Source organism: Acinonyx jubatus, chromosome E3 (genome assembly GCF_027475565.1).
Source record: "Acinonyx jubatus isolate Ajub_Pintada_27869175 chromosome E3, VMU_Ajub_asm_v1.0, whole genome shotgun sequence".
In the NCBI taxonomy this organism is placed as follows: Eukaryota; Metazoa; Chordata; class Mammalia; order Carnivora; family Felidae; genus Acinonyx; species Acinonyx jubatus.
Window position 1 is genome coordinate 40,626,900 of NC_069398.1, and position 20,441 is coordinate 40,647,340.

Genomic DNA, 20,441 nt, shown 5'->3' on the forward strand with positions numbered 1-20,441 from the left:
CAGAGAGAGGGAGACACAGAATTCCAAGTAGGTTCCAGGCTCTGAGCTGTTAGCACAGAGCCTCATGTGGGGCTCGAACTCACAAACTGAGATCATGACCTGAGCCGAAGTCGGATGCTCAACTGACTGAGCCACCCAGGCGCTCCCTGAATTTAACATTCTTCAAGCATTCAAGTCCAGTGGAAATTTTACCAGCTTTCCCACATAAAAATTCTTTCCAGGATGGTGATTTAATTTTAATGGTAATCTTTAAAACCATTTGTAAACCTACAGAGTTAGTTTCAGAATTGCCATCTCTGAGTGCTCTTCATAGGGAAACAGCTTCTGGTCGTGATGAGGCACTGCTTCCCATGGGATCCCAGCAATGCCTGGAAACAGAGTATGTGTCTCAGGAAGGTGGGGTCTGGGGACACGACACCACCCGATACAGGTTACGGCTGCAGGACAGGCCTAGGGGTTATATACAAACCACAAACTTCCAGGCCCCAACCAGACACCTAGAGTCATTTCAGGGATGGACCAAGAACTGAGTTTTTAAATGGCTCACAGCAGCCAGGTTTGTTGCCCCTGCCTTCTGGGCCATGTGCATCCCTGGAAGGTCACAGACCTGTCTGGGTTTCTTGCCCACTCAGCCTGGTGCCTCTTCACACAGGCTAGATGTGCATCAGAAGGGGTTCATCTCTTCATAAGCACAGATGTCTCAGAAGCCCTTGGCAAAGATCATTTTGTCATCAGGTTTTTACAAATGAAAATAATTATTTATAAAAATGAAATCTTAGACATAAAAGTACAGAAGTGTCAGGGTACCTGGCTGGTTCAGTCGGTGGAGCATGCGACTCTTGATCTTGGGGTCGTGAGTTCAAGCCCCATGTTGGACCTAGTGGTTATTTACAAAAAGTGTGTGTGTGTGTGTGTGTGTGTTTATCTATAATCCTGCCACCAAGTGTAACTACTGTTACTTGGTGCGTGTTTTTCAGATTATCCCCTAGATGCACATTAACACAAACATTATTTTTAAAAATACAAATGGGCTTATACATATGTGGTGTTTGGTACTTTGCTTTCTTCCCTTAAACTACAGCGTAGATAATTTTCACATAGTGTCTGAAGAAGGACTTCATTCTTTTTCAAGGTTACATGCACTGTCTGGGGCATGAGCACACGTGGTGGGCGTTTGGGTCGTCTCTGTGTCTGCTGTGACAGCAGAGGCTGCTGTCGGTGGGGCTGCGCCTGGGGGCGTGGATCAGGGCAAACCCAGTCCTGCACTGCTGCCCGGTCATGTGTGGAAAGTCCTGGCTGGGCCTGGCGCGTGTCGGGGATTGCAGGGCAGTGGTCGGTGGTTGTGGGGTGGAGAATGGAGAGCGAGACTCGGCTGCCTGACTCCACCCTGGAGCTTGGGGAAACAGCTCCCCTGCACCCCAAAGTTTCCATGGGTGAGAGCAGAGGATGGCAGCACACCCCTCCCTCCTGACAGGTCAGGTCTGAGGACAGTGCCTGGGCGCAGCAGTGCTCGTTCAGGGTGTAAATGGCAGAGGCCTCCCTCCTCTTCTTCCATTTACTGGATGCTTGCTGTAGTGACAGCAGCAGCTACCACGTTCCCGAGTGCTCCCTGCATGCCAGTCCCTGTGTCACCTCCCAGGGGGATGTTCCCACCATACCGATGAGGACAGGGATGTGAGTAGTGGCCCGGCTTCACCATAGCAGGTGGTGGGATCTGCTCCAGAGCCTGACCTCACTGCTGTGTGGACAGAACTCCCCTGACATCCACTGGCATCCGCCATCCTCTCCATTTTACCAGGAAAGAGGCCTGCACGTCCCTGAAACCTGCTCTAGGGCTGCTAGTCTCTGACCTCTGGGACTGCTGCATAAGTTGCCTCCTTCCAGAGCACAGCTCCCCGGCCCTGCCTCCTCTGCAGACCACCCAGGGGGGTGGGGGTGGTGGGTGGATGGCCCAGCACATTGTGTGTTCTGGGGCTTTCTGGTTTGTTTCCAGGGCTTCATTCTTTTACTTTGCTTATTTCTGCCTCACCGGAGTCCCGTGTGGGGCCCAGGTGGCCTCTCAGAGATAGCAGCCCCTCCCAGGGCCCAGGGCTTACCCAGCTCACTAGTGAACAGCTGGCATGTCTCTGGGTTGCGGACGGTGAAGGCAATGTAGGCGTCAGGAGCCTGCTGGTTCTTCAGGTAAGCAGAGAGCCTCTGCAGGACTCGGACCAGGGAGAGGACAGTTTCTGGGCAATATAGCACATCTGCAGTGAAAAACCTCAGGTTACTGAAAGGGGCTTGGTCTAGGATTCAGTGCCCAGAAAGCTTGCCTGGTTGTGCTGACCTCAGCAGCAGGGTGGGAGCCTGGAAACCAGCAGTTTTTTTTTAGACTCGCCCTATTGGATACAAAGAAGATGATGTGGGTAAAAAGGAAAACTCTTAGGAGAGAAAGAAAGTTGCTGAAAGACCATGCAACAAATGGAACATACCTAGGACCTACTGATGTTCCTTTTAAAAAAATCAGGGGCGCATGGGCGGCTCAGTTGGTTGCGCGTCCAACTTCGGCTCAGGTTATGATCGTGTGGTTTGGGAGTTTGAGCCCTGTGTTGGGCTCTGTGCTGACAGCTCAGAGGCTGGAGCCTACTCCTGATTCTGTGTCTCCCCTCTCTTTGCCCCTCCTCCACTTGTGCTCTTGCTCTCTCTCTCTCAAAAATAAACATTAAAAAAAATCAATTCTTTGCCTGTGGTCTATTTAGAAGATGCTTAATGAAGCACACCTTGCTTTATCTCAAACCTTGCTGCTTTGTTAGCTGTATGGGGGGTGGGGGTGGGGGACAAGCTCGCTCCCTGTTGGCATGCTTACATGGGAGGGTGCTGCTCAGGCTTTGTGTTCTGACCACTGTGGGTCTCCGAGTCGCAGCCCAGGACCAGAGGCACAGCACTGTCAGCTGGATAGGGGGCTGGGTGAGCTTGGTGGAGGACAAGGGGCCCGTTGGCCAAACACTCCTCTCAAGGACCCTGTCCAAAGACATGGGCATGGACCTGGGATACAGACATGCAGACATGTGACAACAGCTATGCGCAGAGCAGACAGAAGCTCCCAGGGGTGGGGGGCACTCAGAGCTCTCTGCCTGACTCACACACCACTGTGGCCTAACCCTAGGCCTGGCCTGGGGCTGGATGCCCATGACATGGTCCTGGGAGAATCACGCTGTCCTTCACAGCCCTGAAAAGTCAGGGCTGCCATGGCTATGTCTTCCCCACATCTGAAGATGGGGTTATGGTTCAAGTGGGGCTGGTGTTTAGCTGCTCTGGCCATTTCGTTTTGGTTCTAGAGATGGACATAATAATCTCTCTCCTCGGCTGCAGCCGGGCTAATAGGTCAGACTGGTTTGGTGCCCTGGGGCCTGTTCTTTCCATGTCAGGCTTTGCTAAGAAAAGCTGGGCTCATTTATCTGATGGGACCATTTGCACAGGAGTACATGTGTCCACTGTGTCAAATGGGAGGGCTGTGGCTTTATGGCCCCCAAGGGCCATGAGCTATGCTTTGATGTCACCCTGGAGGCCCACAATGGCCCTTCTAAAAATCTCATCACTCCTCTGCCCTGGCAGCACCCACTGTCCCCTTCCCAGAGCTGAGAGTTGGGTGGAGCCGCTCCAGTGGCCCGGGGATGGGGGGCAGTACCTGCTGCGATGACGACATCTGGCTGGAAGGCAGCGAGCTGAGGGGCCGTCACGACGTCCCAGTCCAGCTGGGCCACCGTCACCCTGGGGCTCTCTGAGTTGCAGGTGTTGTGTTCTGGGTGCCTTGCAGGGTCAGTGACGTCTGTCTCTAATGAGAGGCCGTTGAGAAGGATGTTCCCTCGGAGCTGCTCAAGGACGCAGCTGTGACAGTCACTGAAGATGTATGCACTGGGATGGCATGTCTTGCAAATGGCCAGGCCCGTAAGGCCAGCTCCGCTGCCGAGCTCTAAGACAGTCCTGGGTTGGGGGGAGAAGGGGGCCTGTATCTGAGACCGTGCTGGGGAAAACCTGCCCTGCTGCCCTGCCCCGCACCCCGAGGGCACCTGTGAGCAAAGGCTGCTGGGTTCTGCATGGCCCATTCTGCAAGGTAGAGTGCAGCATCCCATGTGACCAGGCCGGTGGTGCCATGGGAAATGATGGCTGTGCTCTCCGAGAGCGTGACTGAGTCTCCGGAAGGCTGAGCCAAGAGAGGGAGAGAGAATTAATCCAGCTACCAGGAGACAAGGAGCTGATTGTAAAAAGAAAAACATCACAACAGGTGGATGGCCACATAGACTATGGAACATCCTGCCTCAGAGCAATCACTGTCTGCGCCAACCTGGACGGGTCCAGAGGGCGTGACGCTGTACAACAGAAGGTCAATCTCAGAAGGCCACACATGGTGTGATTCCATTCACCTAACGTTCTCAAAAGGACAGGATTGTGGAAAGGGAGAACAGATCAGTGTCTGCCAGGGAGGGGGGGTCTGAGGGCCACTACATAGGCATGGTGTCTACATCAGTGTCCTGGTTGTGATGCTGCACAAGTTGGGTCACGTGTTTCCAATGGTGGAAAATGGAGAAAGGGCACCTCTCTGTACTATGTTTGCCATTTCTAGGAATCTATAATATTAACAACAAAAGAGTCACAACTCTGGGGCATCATGAGCTAGATGTGAAAAATTTTAGGGTGTGGGGCCTTCCTCAATTTAGTGTGACATTTAGGGCTTGGGAATTCTCTGGCCTTTGAACTTTCCCATCGCCCCCAGAGCAGGTGGTTTGCTGGTAAGTGCTTCATGGAACATGCAATTCTGAAACGTGTTCTTTAATATGGGGCTTTTGAGAATGGTGCTTCCAACATGCAGTCACCCAGGGGTGGTTTCTGGCTATCTCTGAGCTCAGAAAACTCACATAGGGGACTCAGGTCTCTGGGGTGTTGTGAGCATTCATTTGTTCATTCATTCATCCACACATTTTTCCTGAGCATCTACTATGGTGCCGAGGATTCAGATGTGACAAGATGAACTCGTTCCCTGTTCTTACAGAACTTACGTGCCAATAGGGGATAAAACCATAATAAATGAAGTAATTTCACAGTTTTTCAGTGCTATGAAGAAAATAAAAAGGATTACACAATAACAGAAGACTGGGGTTCTATTTCAGATAGTTTGGTCAGGGACAGCCTTTTTGAGGAGGCATCACGTGACCTGGGATGTGAATAAAAAGGAAAGGTGAGGCATGTGAGGTTCTGGGGGAGAGCATTCTAGGCATAGCCAGTGCAAAGGCCCTGAGGCAGCAGCGTTTAAGTTTCTGAGTTCAAGGAAGACAAAGAATGCCAGGGGTCTGGAGTACAGGGAGAGCAGGAAGAACTAAATGAGAGAGAAAGGCTGGGGCGGGGCACGCAGGGCCTTGAAGGCCACGCATGGAATTAGGAATTGAGTCTGTGTGCTAAGGAAAGGCACTGCCAGGTTTGGGTGGTCAAGTGACATACTCTGATTTACCTCTTAAATCTAGGGGAGCACTCTGAGGATTCTGGGAAGATGCTGCAGTGTAGTTCTGAACCTTCCTGAATCCCCACATAAGAGGACACAGAGCAGCAAGATATGGACAACATTTAACAAAACTAGGTGACAAGGCATCTCTGTGAACCCCAAATGTCAATAAGTGGGGGCAAACCACCAAGAGACACAAACTCATATACTCCATGTGTGTGTGCAATGGGGTGTGCAACAGGCCTGCGGACAGAACCCCAGGAGCCAACAAGTGTTTGCTGGAAATGCAGGTGCCAGCTGCAAACCATGGCCCATGGAGGAGAGGCCTTGCTGCTTCAGTCATCAGGGGTGTGAGGGACCTGGGGCAAGGCCTCATGGCAACTAGAAACACTCAGAAATGAAATGTGTGATGACAACAGAAAACATTTCAGACATCAAGGAACAGGAGAATGGAAACAAAACACACAAACTGATAAGCCCCTTCAAACAATAGGAGGTGAAAGAAGTAAAATTTTAAATATCAAGAAGAAATTAAGGGGTGCCTGGGTGGCTCAGCCAGTTGAGTGTCTGACTTCAGCTTAGGCCGTAATCTCATGGTTTGTGAGTTTGAACCCTGTATTGGGCTCACTGCTGTCGTTGCAGAGCCTTCTCGGGATCTTCTGTCCCCCTCTCTCTGCCACCCCCCTGCTCGTTCTCTCTCTCAAAAATAAACATTAAAAAAAAAAAAAAGAAAGAGATTGTTTGGGGTGAACTGTACCCTCCCCCCAAACTCATGTGTTGGGACTCCTAAACCCTAGGACCTCAGACTGTGATCTTATTTGAGGAGGGGGTAAATAAGAGATCTTATTTACAGAGAGACTCAAGTTAAGATGAGGTCATTAGGTGGGCCCTAACCCAATAGGACACATACAGGCATAGAGGGAAGATGATGTGAAGACACAAGGAGATCGCAGCTGCTGGCAAACCAAACAGACCGGAAGCACATCCTTTCCTCTCTGCCCTCAGAAGGAACCAGCCTGGCCAATGCCCTGATCTTGGACTTCTGGCCTCTCCAACTGTGAGATGATAAATTTCTGTTGTTTAAGGCATCCATTTTTAGGTACTTGTTACAGAAAATGAAGGCAAAGAACAAACTTTAAAAATTATAATTCAACAGGGGCGCCTGGGTGGCTCAGTCGGTTAAGTGTCCAACTTCGGCTCAGGTCATGATCCTGCGGTCTGTGAGTTCGAGCCCCACGTTGGGCTCTGTGCTGACAGCTCAGAGCCTGGAGCCTGTTTTGGATTCTGTGTCTCCCTCTTTCTCTCTCCTCCCCCGCTCATGCTTTGTCTCTCTCTTCTCAAAAATAAATAAATGTTAAAAAAAATTATAATTCAACAAAACATTCCTGAAAAAACAAAAAGATGTGAAACAAACACTGAAGGGGTACACAATGCATCTGAGATCACTCACCCAAAACAATCAGCTTCAAGATATATTCTACTAAAATTCTGGACTTTAAAGGGAAGAGTCCTTTGGCCATCCAGGAGTAAAGAGCGTGTGGCATAAACAGGAAAGACAATTATTACCAGGCTTTTCCACAGTAACACTTCATGCCTCAATAAAGATACAATTTTCAATGGATTGTATCTCTTCTGGGGATGGTAGGAAACTAATTCACCTTGTTGACAAGGAAGGAATCAAGCTAGTATCCTCCCTGTCCTCAGTGGGCCCTATCAGTGGGTAACCAAGCAGCAGATGATGGGAGATAGCTCATAAAATTTCTCCAACTAATGAATGAAAGAAAACAAAATGATAGAATTAGAAAACCACCCTTTTGTGGGTACAAATCAAAGAATCAAAGAATCTAAGCTTTGAGCATCCATAACCGCTATCATAATAGATATGATGTGCCTCCTAGAACCTCATGTTGTGTTCCTGCCAAAGGGATTAAGTGGATTCGAGTCTGAGCTGGCCTCTGAATCCAGCCAGCAATTAGAGGGAAACAGAGGATGGAAGAACGAGCTGAACAGCACCATGCATATGTGACCAGAGCTAACCCGTGGAAAGCTCTCTAAGCCTGTTCAACACAGGCAGGTCCAGAGAAGAAACAGCTACAGGGGGGCCTGCAGATGAAGAGACACTTGAAACCAAACCTAGTTAATGGGCAAGAAGACTAAATGCTGGTGTCTGGAGGTGCACATGGCGGGAGAAAACGAGAGTGACTACTCCAAAGGCATGGTGGCTACTTTTGCTGGGAGGGGACAGGTCTGATGGAGGGCTTTCGGGCTCTGTCCCTTGACTGGAGTGGTGGTTACCTTGGTAGGTACCTTGCAACAATTTGGTAAGCTGTGCATTCATTTTTTTATTATTTATTTATTCATTTTATTTAAAACATTTAAAAAATGTTTATTTATATTTGGGGGGGCGTGCGCAGAGAGAGGAAGACAGAATCTGAAGCAGCTCTGTCAGCAGAGAGCTCAACACAGGGCTCGAACTCATTAGCTGCGAGATCATGACCTGAACTGAAGAAGTCAGACGCCCACTGACTGAGCACCTACATGCCCCTATTTTTTATTTTTAAAAAAATGTTTATTTCTTTTTGGGAGAGAGAGAGGCAGCATTGAGCAGAGGAGGGACAGAGAGAAGGAGACACAGGATCTGAAGCAGGCTCTGTGCTTAGAGTGGAGAGTCTGAATGGGGCTTAAACCCATGGGCCGTGAGATCATGACCTGAGCCAATGTCAGACCTCAACTGACTGAGCCACCTAGGTGTCTGTGTACATTTATTTTGTGTGATTTCCCATATCTTTGTTTTACTTTATAATAAAAGGTCAAAAAAAAAAAAAAGCACAAAAAACAACCCAAGACTTGACTGTTCTGCGCAGAATGTATTTTTGTTGGCCAAGAAGCTGGAAGCCAGTCTGAGAGCTGTGGCATTTGCCAGGCCCGTAAGGATGGTGGCAGTGGACAGCAGAGAGAGACTGCTGTCCTATAACACCCATCCATCAAGTGTTTACTGAGGACTGAGCACCAGGTATGTGATAATGTATATTGTCTGATTTAACCCTCAGCTACTCCCATAAAATAGGTACTGTTATGTGTTGAAATGTTTGGTTTACTGAAGGGGAAACGGAGGCTCAGGGTGGTTAACTGACCTCCTCTAAGATCTCAGGAGCTGATGGGTCAGGATTTGATCCCATCTGAGACTGACTGGAGCCTGAGTTTCAATTCTGTGTGCAGGGGCAGATGTCTGGACTTTGTGGGGAGGGTGCCCGTCTCCTACCAGCAGATAGCTCCGGTGGCACTGGGTGGGCTCCGTGGTCATCAGGACCTCTGCCAACGCCTCGTACAGCTCGTCCAAAGGCTCTGTGTGGACAGCCTCGTGCTGGGGGTGGGCAGAGCAAGAGCTTCAGCCAAGAGGTTTAAGTTGACCCTCATGAACCAAACAGACGTTCCATGTATTTGCTTTTACTCTGACTTGTAAAAAATGGCTGGAGGATTTTTACCAAATTTTGATGGGAGATTTGGGATGGGTTGACTTAATATAGGCAACCTGGCCTATAAAAAAATTCATTTGGTAGGGGAGCAGAGGGTATCTCAGAGAGGTACAGAGAGGGTGAGGGTGAGGTAGTCTAGGGCAGCAGGAATGGGACTGTGTGAGCTGCCATGCGATGGTGACAGAGAGCTCTGCCCTTCTATCATGATGTTGTACATGGATCAAACAACTGATGCTTTTAAGTGAGCTAAGGCAATAGCCACAAGGACGGGCACTCTACATGGTGTGATGTGGCTTTGTCAATGGGAAAGCCTCTGTTGTGCAACTCATGGGGGCAGCAGAGAGTGGGCATGCTTCTCCTGGTGGTTCTGGGGAGACCTGTGGCCACAACTAGATGCACATGTTGGGGAGAACTAGGTGGGGAGGTAATGGAGAAGCTGGGATTGTTTCACATGCTAAGCCTGGGTGAGATACAGCCCTTGCAATTGGTGGCCAAACACAGGAGGTCTGATGCTGACCACTAAGGAATCACCTCTCTGAGGTCCAGTCTAATGTGAAACCCAGCAAGTGTGGGCTCATCCTTAAAATCCATCCTGTATCAGTCAGAAAAAGAGCCCACATCTGGTAGTTACTGAGGAGAAGATGATAAAGGGAACTAGTTACAAAGGTACTGCAAGACCTAAAACCCCCAGTAGAGGGCAGTGTGGTAATCCAGAGACTGGCAATGGTAGGAACGGGTCAAAGCCTGTGGGCTGGTGGGCTAGGGGAATGGCGGTGGGTGGAGCTGGGACCACAGAAGAGAGAAATACCCTGGCATCTCTTCCACTTGCCTTCCATAGCCTCTCACTGACCGAATCAAGCTGGGAACAGTTACACAGGGAGTCCACTGCCATATGGGGGTTTGCAGAGTGGGCAAAGGATATGGGATAGATCTGAGCTCCAACAGGCAAAGCCAAGCACAGTCCACTTCCGGAGAGCCAGCCAAGTCCCAGGTGCTGTCTCGCTACCAGACGGACAGTGCCCATTACTGACCTTTCTGATGAGCTCTGAGAGAAAGCACCGGGCATACTTCACTGATGGCGGATGCTTCACACACAGAGGATGTTTCACGGTCTGTGACAAAGGACACAAAGTGGGTTGCTGGAAAGACCCTGTCTTAAGACTCACACGAGCTTCATGTGAATACAGGGCATTCCTCATTATCTGATCCCTCAGAAAAGATGTGTACAGACACAAGGGTTCTGGGTTCAGGTGACCCTCATGCATCTGAAAAAGTTAAGTGATAAGGTTTAAGTCCTTTCCTAAAAAAATCTCTCCACTACAGTGGCACAGACTGACAGAACATTCTGGGCAGAACATGGTGCACATGAACCCAAGCTAACACCCTGTTACAGACTGAATTTTTGTGTGCACCCCCGCAAACTCAGTTCATATGTTGAAGCCTCACCCCCAATGTGATAGTATCAGAGGGCAGGGCCTTTGGGAGTGATTAGGTCATGAAGGTGAAGCCCTATGAATGAGATTAGTGTCATTATAAAAAAGACCCCAGAGAGCTCCCTCGGCCCTTCCACGGTGAGGACACAGCTGTCTATGAACCAAGAAGTGGGCCCCCACCAGACGCCAAACCTGTAGGCACCTTGATCTTGGCCTTTCCAGCCTCTAGAACTGTGAGAAATAAATTGCTGTTGTTTGTAAGTTACCCAGTCTATGGTATTTTGTTATAGCAGCTGGAATGGGCTATGCTACCCCTTCCCAGGGCAGGCAGCATGAACTAGTTTGTAGTGGGGACAATTGTGGGATAGTCTGGCTCCATGAAAAGGTGAGAGCCTAAATAGTGGGAGCATGCATAGTGGGAGAGCTTTTGCTCTCCTGGAGATGACATGCCAGGCTGAGAATGAGGACTGTGATGGTCAGGACAGAGGAAGATGGGGACTCTGACTGGGATGTGGTGGAGGGGAAGGGGGTCCTCAGGGGTGACACTTCAGCTGAAGTCTAGAGAAGCAAAGAGCAGGGGGAGCAAATTATAGGCAGAGGGGATAGTTTGTGCAGGCTCCAAGGGGGCCATGGCCTGGCATTTTGGGAAGGAGTGGGGCAACAGAGGCAGTGAGAGGCCAGGCTGGGTCACGCGGGATCTGCTGGCTTGAGGAACACAATTTTACCCAAGGTAAAATACCCACACAACCCTTCAGGGGGTTTCTAGTTGGCTGGTGTCACGTTTTAGCCTCAGGGTGAAAATCAGAGTCGGCTGCCTGAAAAGGACCCCAGAATCTCTGAGCTCACAGTCCTGAACCACTGGATGGCCCTGCAAGCTTCCCCTAACTATGGCTGCATTTTCTTCAAGTGGTGGTCAGACAATCTTGGTTCACTCACCTCAGAGGAATTCTTAACCTAGCCTTCTTGGATGGGCTTGGTGGTTGGAGGGGTGTCTACGGCTTCCCCGAATTTGTACAAAAAATGTATTCTTCTGGTTGTTTTTTCTAGGGGGGGCGGTGCATAGCTTTGGGTTTTCAGAAGGGTTCATGATCCTTAAGAGCGTTCATAGCCAGGATACAGTGTGATCTCCACCTGATCCACGTGGCAGTGTGGTGGCCTCACCTCTACTCTCACCCAGATGTACCTTAGAATTCAAACCCCACCTCAGAAAAGCAGGACACATCTACATCTAGAAGAGACACGAGTGGGTAAGACTCGCCTCCTTATTTTTTCCTTAAATGTAAAGAAGAAAGCCTTTGAGCAGCTACCAAATGCTAGAAGATGTTCCCACAGCTGTCACTTTGGTTTTCATTGTGGATGGTTTCAAAAACATCCCCCAGATTCCCTCCTTTCATGCAGATTTTTGTATATTCTGATGTCTTCATCTAAGAAAACAAAAGAGCCAGAGCTGTCTGAGGCAGTGCCACCCAAATGCAGTGTCTTTTTTTTTTTTTAAAGGATACAAGTGCGTCCGCTGTGCTTCTGTCATGTCTTCATGGGAAAGTCAGGAGGCTGGTGACGCGACCTGGTTATTCTGATTCTCACCTTCTGCAAAATATCCAGCAGCAGCTCAGGACCTGATGAGTCCCGTAATTTCTCTTCTAGGCTCTATTCAGAGAGAGACAGTGGGGGGAGAAAGAGAGAAATCTCAAGGGCATTTTCAGAGGAACATTAAACATGTAATAGGACATGTTAGCAAAGTGCTAAGTGATCTCTCCCCAGGGACCTGGGGCCAATTGGAAGTGGAAGCCACAGGCGGGCTGAAAGCCTGAACTTGAGAAGTCCTGGGTTACACCTGGATCAGTCAAAGAGAGAACATCAGAAGACAGACTGTTGGTTTGCATTAGCCCTGAATGCTTAGGCTGGCCTGGGTCACAGACCAGCTCCGTGGCTGAAATGGTCAACCAGGAATTATGAGGGGAAGCCATGACATCAACACCGGACGGGCTCACCTTAGACTTGACATCTGAGTTAAAATGGACATACAGGCCAGGCCAGGTTATGCTGTCCTCTCTGACAGGGAACTCCAACCCAGCAGTGAGCTCAGGCTCTAGAAGCAGGCAGATTGGTCCTGGCTGATGTGTGACACCACGCAAACCATTTCATTTCTCCAGAGTGACTTATCATGCTCTAAAAGGCCTATTAAGCCCTGGCCCTTGCCTCTCTTTCTGACCTTATGTGCCATCACCCCTGGCGTCCTTGCCGTTCCTCAATTGCAGCAGCTTGTTCTCACCGGCAGGGCCTTGCCACAGCTGGCTGCTTTACCCGTTCAGGTTCTGGCTCAAATATCACCTCTTGGGGGAGGACTTTCTGACTCCTCTACTTTGATACATATAGTTCCCTGTTTTACTGACTTTACAGCCACTATCATCTCCTGGTGTGTTGCTTATTCATTTACCTGTTTATTCTCTGGCTCCTGCATCCAAGCAGGCCCTCATTTGTAATGTGTGCTGATTCCTGGGGCCTGGGTCGTGGAAGGCATTCAGTAAATATTTGGTGATGGAATAAAAATACTAGCTAACACATTCACTTACCATGAGCTAGGCACTGCCTCAGATGCTTCATACTCCTGTAATTCCAACAAGAGCCCTATCATTATATCCCCCACTTTATAAGAAAACTAAGGTATAAGAGAGATGCAGTCACTTGCTCAAGGTCACACAGCTTGTATGGGGTTGGGCCAGGATTCAAAGCAGGCATGCTTGCTCCCAGGCCTGGTCTCTCCACTGATGCACGCTACTTCTTTTTCTAATCAAACCTTTCTGGTCAAATGTGAATGGCAGTAATAGTACCCACTGCACGGCTGTTGTGGGCCAGCCTAAGTAAGCATTTATCATGGGCCTGGTACAGAGTAAGCGCTTATTTCATGTGAACAATCATAGTCGATACTGAATTGGGACCCACGGATGCTGTTACAAAGGTTTACGTTTTGGGTTAAAAAATGTACATATTCCTTTCTGACGGGAAAGACCACTCAGAATGCTAAATGGGTTAGGTCAATGAGACACAAATGACTAACCACTGCCCCTTAAGATGGGGCAAACTTGTGGGGAGGAATATGTACCCAATCTGAGTCATCCCAGTGAGCTCACTGCACATGAATTATGAAGGAGGCAGCATCATTAGAGCCCCTGCATTGGCAGAAGGAAGCTGCCGCCATGGCCATTTGCCTGTGCGAGAAGGGCAGGTCTCCAGGGCAGGGGAGGTGAGACTTCTTTCGTCTCTCTTCTGGCCTGTTTTGTACTTCCCTGTCTCTTCCATCACAGGCCTAAGAGGCTTAAACTGCTTCTGAGGGGATTTTGTACAATGCTCATGGTACAGATGAGAACACCGAGGCCTGGCGGGGGAGGGGAGGTGTGGTGTCTGTGACTTGGTCACTGCGCTCATTGCAACGTGGTCTCCCGCGGTCTTGCGGACGTTGACTGTTTAAATGGGAAGCAGCAACTGTTACTCAATGGCCAGGATGACAACTGACTAAACAAAGTAATAGAATTTTTCGTGAATTGTCCTTGACCCTAACCCCCAAGTGACAAAGGGAGTTGGGAAGAAACCCCGCATTCCTTAAATTCGTGGACTCAGTCGGCAAAGGCACTTGAGGGCGGGAAGGGCCAGGGGTGGAGGGAGCAGACGGCAGGCTGGGCCTCCCCAGCGCGCGAAGGTATTCTTTCTGCTCCCCGCCGCCAGACCGCGCGGCCCCCAGCTAAGCCCCAGGGACGAGGACCAGACGTACCGCCCCTGCACACGAGAGAGAGCCGAGAACATCACGTGGGGGGAGAGAAGGAGGTGGGCGCCGGAACCCGCCCCGCCCCCACCCTGCCCAGCCGCCCCCCGCCCGCCCTTCGCGCGCCCCACCGCCCACCTGCCAGGGGAAGGAGCGCAGCGCGCGCGCCGCCAGGAAGCGGCGCTCGAAACTTGGCAGTAGGCGCGCGGCCTCCGTGCTCTCCTCCGGCGCCATGGCGGGGCGGGGCGGGGCCGCGGCGTCGCCCGGGAGACGGAGCGGCGGTGGGGCGGGGCCCAGAGGACTTGGGGCGGGGCTGGGGCGGGGCCGGGCCGGGGGCGGGCCAGGCGCCACTGGGCGCGTGGGAGGCGGGGCCAGGGTCGGATGGGGGGGGTGGCCTGGGGCTTGAGAGGCGGAGTCAGGGATTTGGCGCCAAGTGAGGGCAAGGCGGGAGGCGACGGCTTTGTGGTAGGTAGCGTCCAGTCAGGCGAAGGGTCAGGTAATCATTCTCGCTGTTCCCGCGTCTTCACGAGGCACTTTTTGGCGGACGCGTAGCTCCCTCCCTGTTGCGCAGCTGGGAGGGAGTGAGCCTGACGGCCCTCACGTTCCAGGACCGCGTCCCCAGGCCAGGGTTAGGAGCCTCAGGCCTTTTCCGCCCCTTCGGGTCAAGGTGCGAGTTCGCCGCTCCGGGTAGGGTAGGTGGCGCAGTCAATGGGCAAGGAAACTTAGTCGCTCAGGCCTTACCCACCGGGGCGCTGCAAGATGAGCTGCGCCCCTGTGTCAGAATCTTAAACGTTCGCATGGAGGCCGTGGCGGGGTTTAGTCCCATTTGTGGTCCGCGTCCTTTCCACAGCGCGGTGCTCTGGGGGTGGTGACCCCGAACCGCCTCCCGGGTGGAAGCCCCACCCGTGCGCTCAGGTGGATTCAGGGCGGGGAAGGGGCGAGGAGCTTGGCGAGGTCAGCCTGCGGTCACGTCCTCTCCATGACCTCTTTAATACCAGGCCAGAACCCCCACTACCCCGGCCTCGGTCCGTCCCTAATCCAACCAACCTTGTCTTCACCACGTATTAAGCACCTACTGTGTGCTCGGTGAGGGAAACCCAGGTGTGGTCCCTGCCCTTCAGGGGCTCAGGGGGAAGCAAGCGTGCAGGCGAGCTCCCGGAACTAGGAGGACTTACAGCAGGAGTTTTGACTTTGTAGGGAAAGGAATCTGAAGAGTAAGAAAGTTCCTGGGGGTGGTTGAGGGGGGGGAAGAAAAGAAAAAAAAATTATTATTTCCATTAGACGTTATTATGTCTTGAGTGAGAGGCAGGATAGACAGCAACCCACCGGTGCTGCCTCTGGAGTTTGAACTGTGTTCAAAGTCTAACACATTTACTTTAGCACATCTCTCATAAAACTCCATTTGGAAGAGTCTTGAGAGCTAATTTGCTAAATATACTTGCAGAAGGTAGATGAGGGGACAGATTAAATCTTATTACCCCTTTCAGATGAGAAACACTGAGCCCTGCTCAGCTAAGAGAACAAGAGAGAAGAATTAATTCTAATGGAATGCATTTATTCTCATATCTGTTCTTCCACCAGTACCAAGTGAGCACAGGATCTGACACAGGAACGGTTTGTCTTATTCTCTCCACGCTGTTGATTTAAATCAAGAGGGTGGGCCGTGATTATTGATGTGTTTTTACACGGAATTAATGGTTTCTGGGTCTGATGTTGCAGAAATCCTCTTCCTCACGGTATCCTGAGGTAGAATCATCTGAGATATGATGAGCCTTAACCAGGGCCAAGGCTTGGTCTTAAGGGAATGATGCTTCAGAACTGGGCCGGGCCGATTGGTCCACTTTTGCTCATTTGATCAGCTCTCTGCCTGCAGTAGACAATGAAAACCAATGGGAAAGGGTCAAACTTATAAATACTAGGCTTATTTTGTTAACACACAAAGTAGCAATTAATTGCGTTTCTTCTGAGGAGCAAAAGGGCATGTACAGTCAGTGCCATAATAAGTAATACTGTATGACGTTATGCTAAGATATTAATAAATCTAGGCTGTTTTAGCCTTTCCTAATGCCAGATGGGATGTAGTTTGGGAAAGGACCCCGAGTGGTCTATGACACTGACTTGCACACAGAAGAAACCTTTATTTTGGTGTGTGGGCTCTAGGGAGGGACAGAGTTCATAAGGCCACATATCTCAGATCTGAATCTGGAAGAATTAAGGCAGTGAAGGGATTGTTAACATCCCAGGGGCCTCACAGGTGTGTGTTCAGGTGTAAATGAAGATTAGGTACCACAGAAAGTAAAGCTTCTGGGGAGTGTTGATATGGAGAGAAGCATTAGGACCCATCCCATGGTCCTGCCAGTGGCGAGAGGGGATGTGTATGTGCCCACGCTATATTAAAGGTTCAACTTCTGGATTGGAGGTTTTTAACAACAACAGTAACAACGTCAACAACAACAACCATCTAATATATTTTAACTGTACAGAATAGTTGCCTTTTAGAAATTATGCTGTGGGCATGGCAGTTCAATCAGTACATTGAAGTTTTTCCTTTAGCTCTCCTAGAGCTGATGGTTTCTGTAGAAAAGGACCAATTGATTTCTTTTTAAAATGTTGCTTCAGGGCATAGAGACCTTTATAGGTCATGTTTCAACTTATAGGAAATTTTTATAGTTCAAATATAAATTACATTAAATGTGGGCTTTGTAATGGAGTTAAGGTTAAGTAAAGTTCTGACTTCCCTTAGGCTGTTTATAGTGTTCAGGAGGCCTCCATTCTATTGAGACAGGAGCTATGTTAAAGCAGAAGAATGGTCAGGGTTGGGTATAATAAGGAATATGGGAGGCTCAGTCTAATGATATAACTATTGAGATATAGAAAGAGGTGCACCAAGGCTCTGTAACACTGGCAGAACCAGTGTTATGGGTTGGATTGTGTCCCTCCGAGAATATGTTGGAAGTCCTGACCCCTGGTACTTAGGACCTTATGGTTATTGGTGACCTTATTTGGAAATAGACTCTTTGCAGATATAATTAAGGTGAGGTAATCCTGGAGTACAGAGGGCCCTAAATCCCATGAGTGGTGTCATGGACACCAGAGAAGAGAACACCATGTAAAGGCAGAGACACACGGCGAAGATGGCCATGTGATGATGGAGGCAGAGACTGGAACGATGCATCTATAAACCAAGGAATACGAATGATTGCCAGCAACTACCAGAAGCTAGAGAGGCAAGGAAGGATTCTCCCATACAAATTTCGGAGGCAGCTTTGACCTTCTAACATCTTGATTTTGGACTTTCCCCTCCAGTTCTGTGAGACAATAAGTACCTGTTCTTTTAAGCCAGGTACGTTGTTGTACTTTTTTTATGGCAGCTGTGGAAAACTAATGCAACTGGTATTTAATTTTGGAGGCCCAGTACAAAATGAAAATGCAGGGTCTTTGTTAAAAAAAAAATCAAGAATTCTGGGGCACCTGGGTGGTTTAGTCAGTTGAGCTTCTGACTTTTGATTCTGGGTCAGGTCATGATTCCAGGGTTGTGAGAATGAGCCCTGAATTGGGCTCTGTGCTGAGCATGGAGCCTGCTTGGGACTCTCTGTCTATCTCTCTCCCTCTCTCTCAAATAAAATAAATAAAAAATCAAGAATTCTGAAATGGTGACAGACTAGTAGATTATTAAACCAAGTTGAGGGCTCTTTTGAGCCCTGGGCCTTGAGTGACTGCTCACTTTACAAGTCATGAACCTAGCTCTGGTTGCTGGGGTCTCAAAGTGCTGGATCCCCTCTGGCATGCAGGAAATGGTTGAAGTGGATTATTATAATGTACACTGATAAACCCTGGGAAACCCAAAGAATACTCACTTCTTTTTCCGACGAATGACTGTGTATATCACACTAGCAACACACAGAACGGCAAGAACTCCTGTCACAATCCCGAGGCCAAACGCTATCTTCTGGAGAGGGAATGTCTTCTGTGTCTCTGCTCCTGATAAAACATAAGATGGTTTTTTAATTGTCTGATTATTAAGAGGCTGTTCTCACTGCTCCTGGGTCTTCGGGAAGTTTTTCATCCAAGCTCTGGTGAATATTAATTATGGAAATGAAATGTACATTTAACCCAAGAAAGTGTTCACTGTAGAGAAACCTCATAGGGCAAGTCGTTGAAAGGCGATTTACTAAATGACCTATTCGCCAAATGACCCATTTGCCTAATGACCACTTTGCCAAGTGACCAATTTGCTAAAAGCCAATTTGCTGAAAATCAGTTGGTGGGACATCCTGCTAATCAATAACGGACAGCAGTCAGACACCTTACCCCAGGTTCCCAATGGGCTATGAGACGGGGTAGGGGCCAAATAGTTATAGCAAAACTCTAAAACTTAAAAAAAAAAAATCCCAATAATTTCCTGAGTTGGTCATTCATTTAAGTAGTTTCCTATAAAATGGCCTGCATCCTGTAAGTTCACAAGAAAATCGTGTGCAGTGGCTTGGAAGAAGGGAAAAGCGTGTCCTTTATACTCTGTTTTGATTGAGTGTAGTTGCTTTAAGTATGATAAATCACTGAACAGCATCTAAGTCTCTCCTGGCAGAAGAAAAGCTGGCCACTGGTTGCAAACAACTGCATTCGTAGAGACTATACCATTCTTCCTTTATATCACCCAGGTTTAAGGTTTTGAAGTCTTAAGAATTAGCAACCCCATTTACAGAAACACCTCCTTCCTTCTTTTTTCAGCAAAGAGTGGAATGGTAAGGTTTTCTCCACTGTGAGCAGCTTTCTTCCAGGCACTAGCAAAGGCTGAGTTGCTGAAGGAGGACTGCTTTTCTGTACTACAAGGGACATCAGGGGGGCAGATTGCATGTGATTCCTAAGAATCAGAAGGATTATTGCTTGACTGTCTACGGAGAGCCTTCCTTTGGCCCCAGAGGCACTGTATGAAATGTCACCAGCACGTGGAGGGATTCCCTGTTTCCTTTGCTACCTGTTTAAGAGCTTCTGCTATCTTGCCCTGCAGATGCTGAAGCTGTTGGACAAACAGGATTATTCTGCTCGATTCTACCAGTGGCCCCCTCACTCCCCCGCCCAACCTCTTTTTCATTCTTTTGTATCTCAGGACAGAATAGATCAGACTGCCAGTTTTCTGGTGGTTGCTCTTGTATCTCACCTGGCTGCTGCTGCTCATTGTGCTCATGTTGCACAAGCATTTCCTGGGTGACTGCCAGGGAGCCGTTATGGGGTTCAGGGGTAACCCCCAGGAGCTTACACATGAGTGGGTAGATGTGGATGCTGTCAAAAGGCTCAGCTAGGTGATTCTTTTTGAAATCTGGCCCAAAAGCTCTGAATATGGTCTTCATGTCCATGTAGACATTATCAAAGCCATGATCTCCTTTGTTGAAATATATTATTAGTTGCTGAAAAAAAAAATAATAAAGCCATTTTAGACTCCAATCCCCTGAAAGAAAACTGTCCCTTAGTTATTGTCATGCTTGTCAGATCTATGAAACCTTTGAAAATTTAAATGACAAGGAAGGACACTGCTCTGCAGTGCCAAAGGGAAGAGCAAGGAATGAAAGATCTTTAAGAAAGAGAATAAAGAAAGTATACCCATTAGACACAGCAAGAAGGTACTACTGACAATAATAAGCTGAAACATAGTGCCTCTGGTGATAGCCTCCTGTGCTTTGCAAGTTCCTTAATCCTGAAGAGAGAAGAGTAACACCCACTTCACATTAAGTCAGGCAGGTGGATGGGGATCTGAGAAGTGTACTCAGTGAGAGGCACTGAGACCCAAAGGATTTTCTAATGGTCAGTTCGGAAGTTTCCCTATTCCCTCAAACCTGGTTGGTTATGTTGGGAATGTGACTATTGCATTAAATTCCTTCACACCACTCTCAACTTGTTACATCATGAACCAGGTTTAGAAAGAGGCCAGTGGCTATGGAATTTCTCCTTGGCAAGAACTTAGGTTTGGGCATGCATCCTCAGTGTTCTGGGTCATGTGAGGGATTGCAAAATATCAAGTAATTGTTGCATTTTACTGTGACTATTTCCACCAACGCTAAACAATAACCTTATGAATTTTCCTATACCTATTATACTCTGAACAGATTGCAAAGATAATGTTTGGCTCATGTCCATAGCCTAGAACAAGTGTTCTTCAAACTATTTCTGGGATGGTCTTCTGTCATGCAGTGTTTAAACATCACTTACATTTTGTTCTGCCATGAATTATTGGTTGATAGTTAACAAAAACCAGACCACCTTAAATCTATCTCACAATTAACATTGATTTTGGTATTTTC

The 20,441-nt window shown here is 48.8% G+C and overlaps 2 protein-coding genes across 5 annotated transcripts; both read right to left on the bottom strand.

The window, feature by feature from the left end:
- Positions 1-7: 7 nt before the first annotated feature.
- Positions 8-14,432, bottom strand: EEF2KMT (eukaryotic elongation factor 2 lysine methyltransferase). 4 transcript variants are annotated; one of them, XM_027043289.2, is made up of 8 exons: positions 14,284-14,432; positions 11,970-12,032; positions 9,984-10,064; positions 8,739-8,840; positions 4,050-4,183; positions 3,668-3,963; positions 2,097-2,246; positions 12-368 (listed from the first exon to the last, which is right to left on the bottom strand). In XM_027043289.2, exons 1-8 carry the CDS (start codon positions 14,377-14,379, stop codon positions 268-270), a joined length of 1,023 nt encoding a protein of 340 aa, XP_026899090.1. In that variant the 5' UTR covers positions 14,380-14,432; the 3' UTR covers positions 12-267. The 4 variants fall into 4 exon arrangements, 2 of the variants coding, with proteins under 2 accessions (XP_053069116.1, XP_026899090.1); XR_008294540.1 differs by lacking the exon at positions 12-368 and adding an exon at positions 2,846-3,000 and having other exon boundaries at positions 2,108-2,246; XR_003415354.2 differs by lacking the exon at positions 12-368 and adding an exon at positions 2,846-3,024 and having other exon boundaries at positions 2,108-2,246.
- A 1,247-nt stretch (positions 14,433-15,679) lies between these two features.
- LOC128313608 (bis(5'-adenosyl)-triphosphatase enpp4-like) lies at positions 15,680-19,573 on the bottom strand. The gene is made up of 3 exons (XM_053213142.1): positions 19,304-19,573; positions 18,003-18,126; positions 15,680-16,012 (listed from the first exon to the last, which is right to left on the bottom strand). Exons 1-3 carry the CDS (start codon positions 19,497-19,499, stop codon positions 15,958-15,960), a joined length of 375 nt encoding a protein of 124 aa, XP_053069117.1. The 5' UTR covers positions 19,500-19,573; the 3' UTR covers positions 15,680-15,957.
- Between the last annotated feature and the right edge of the window lie 868 nt (positions 19,574-20,441).

Bases quoted from the DNA above. Each gene is read 5' to 3' on its own strand.
- EEF2KMT (XM_027043289.2), bottom strand. From the start codon at position 14,379: ATGGCGCCGGAGGAGAGCACGGAGGCCGCGCGCCTACTGCCAAGTTTC. The intron at 12,033-14,283 runs GTGGGCGGTGGG...CTCTCTGAATAG, and splicing joins TGCGCTCCTTCCCCTGGCAG to AGCCTAGAAGAGAAATTACG. The intron at 10,065-11,969 runs GTGAGAATCAGA...CCTTTGTCACAG, and splicing joins TGCTGGATATTTTGCAGAAG to ACCGTGAAACATCCTCTGTG.
- LOC128313608 (XM_053213142.1), bottom strand. From the start codon at position 19,499: ATGGACATGAAGACCATATTCAGAGCTTTTGGGCCAGATTTCAAAAAG. The intron at 18,127-19,303 runs GTGAGATACAAG...ATGTTTTATCAG, and splicing joins CAATGAGCAGCAGCAGCCAG to GAGCAGAGACACAGAAGACA. The intron at 16,013-18,002 runs GTGAGTATTCTT...TGTCTACTGCAG, and splicing joins GTCATTCGTCGGAAAAAGAA to GCAGAGAGCTGATCAAATGA.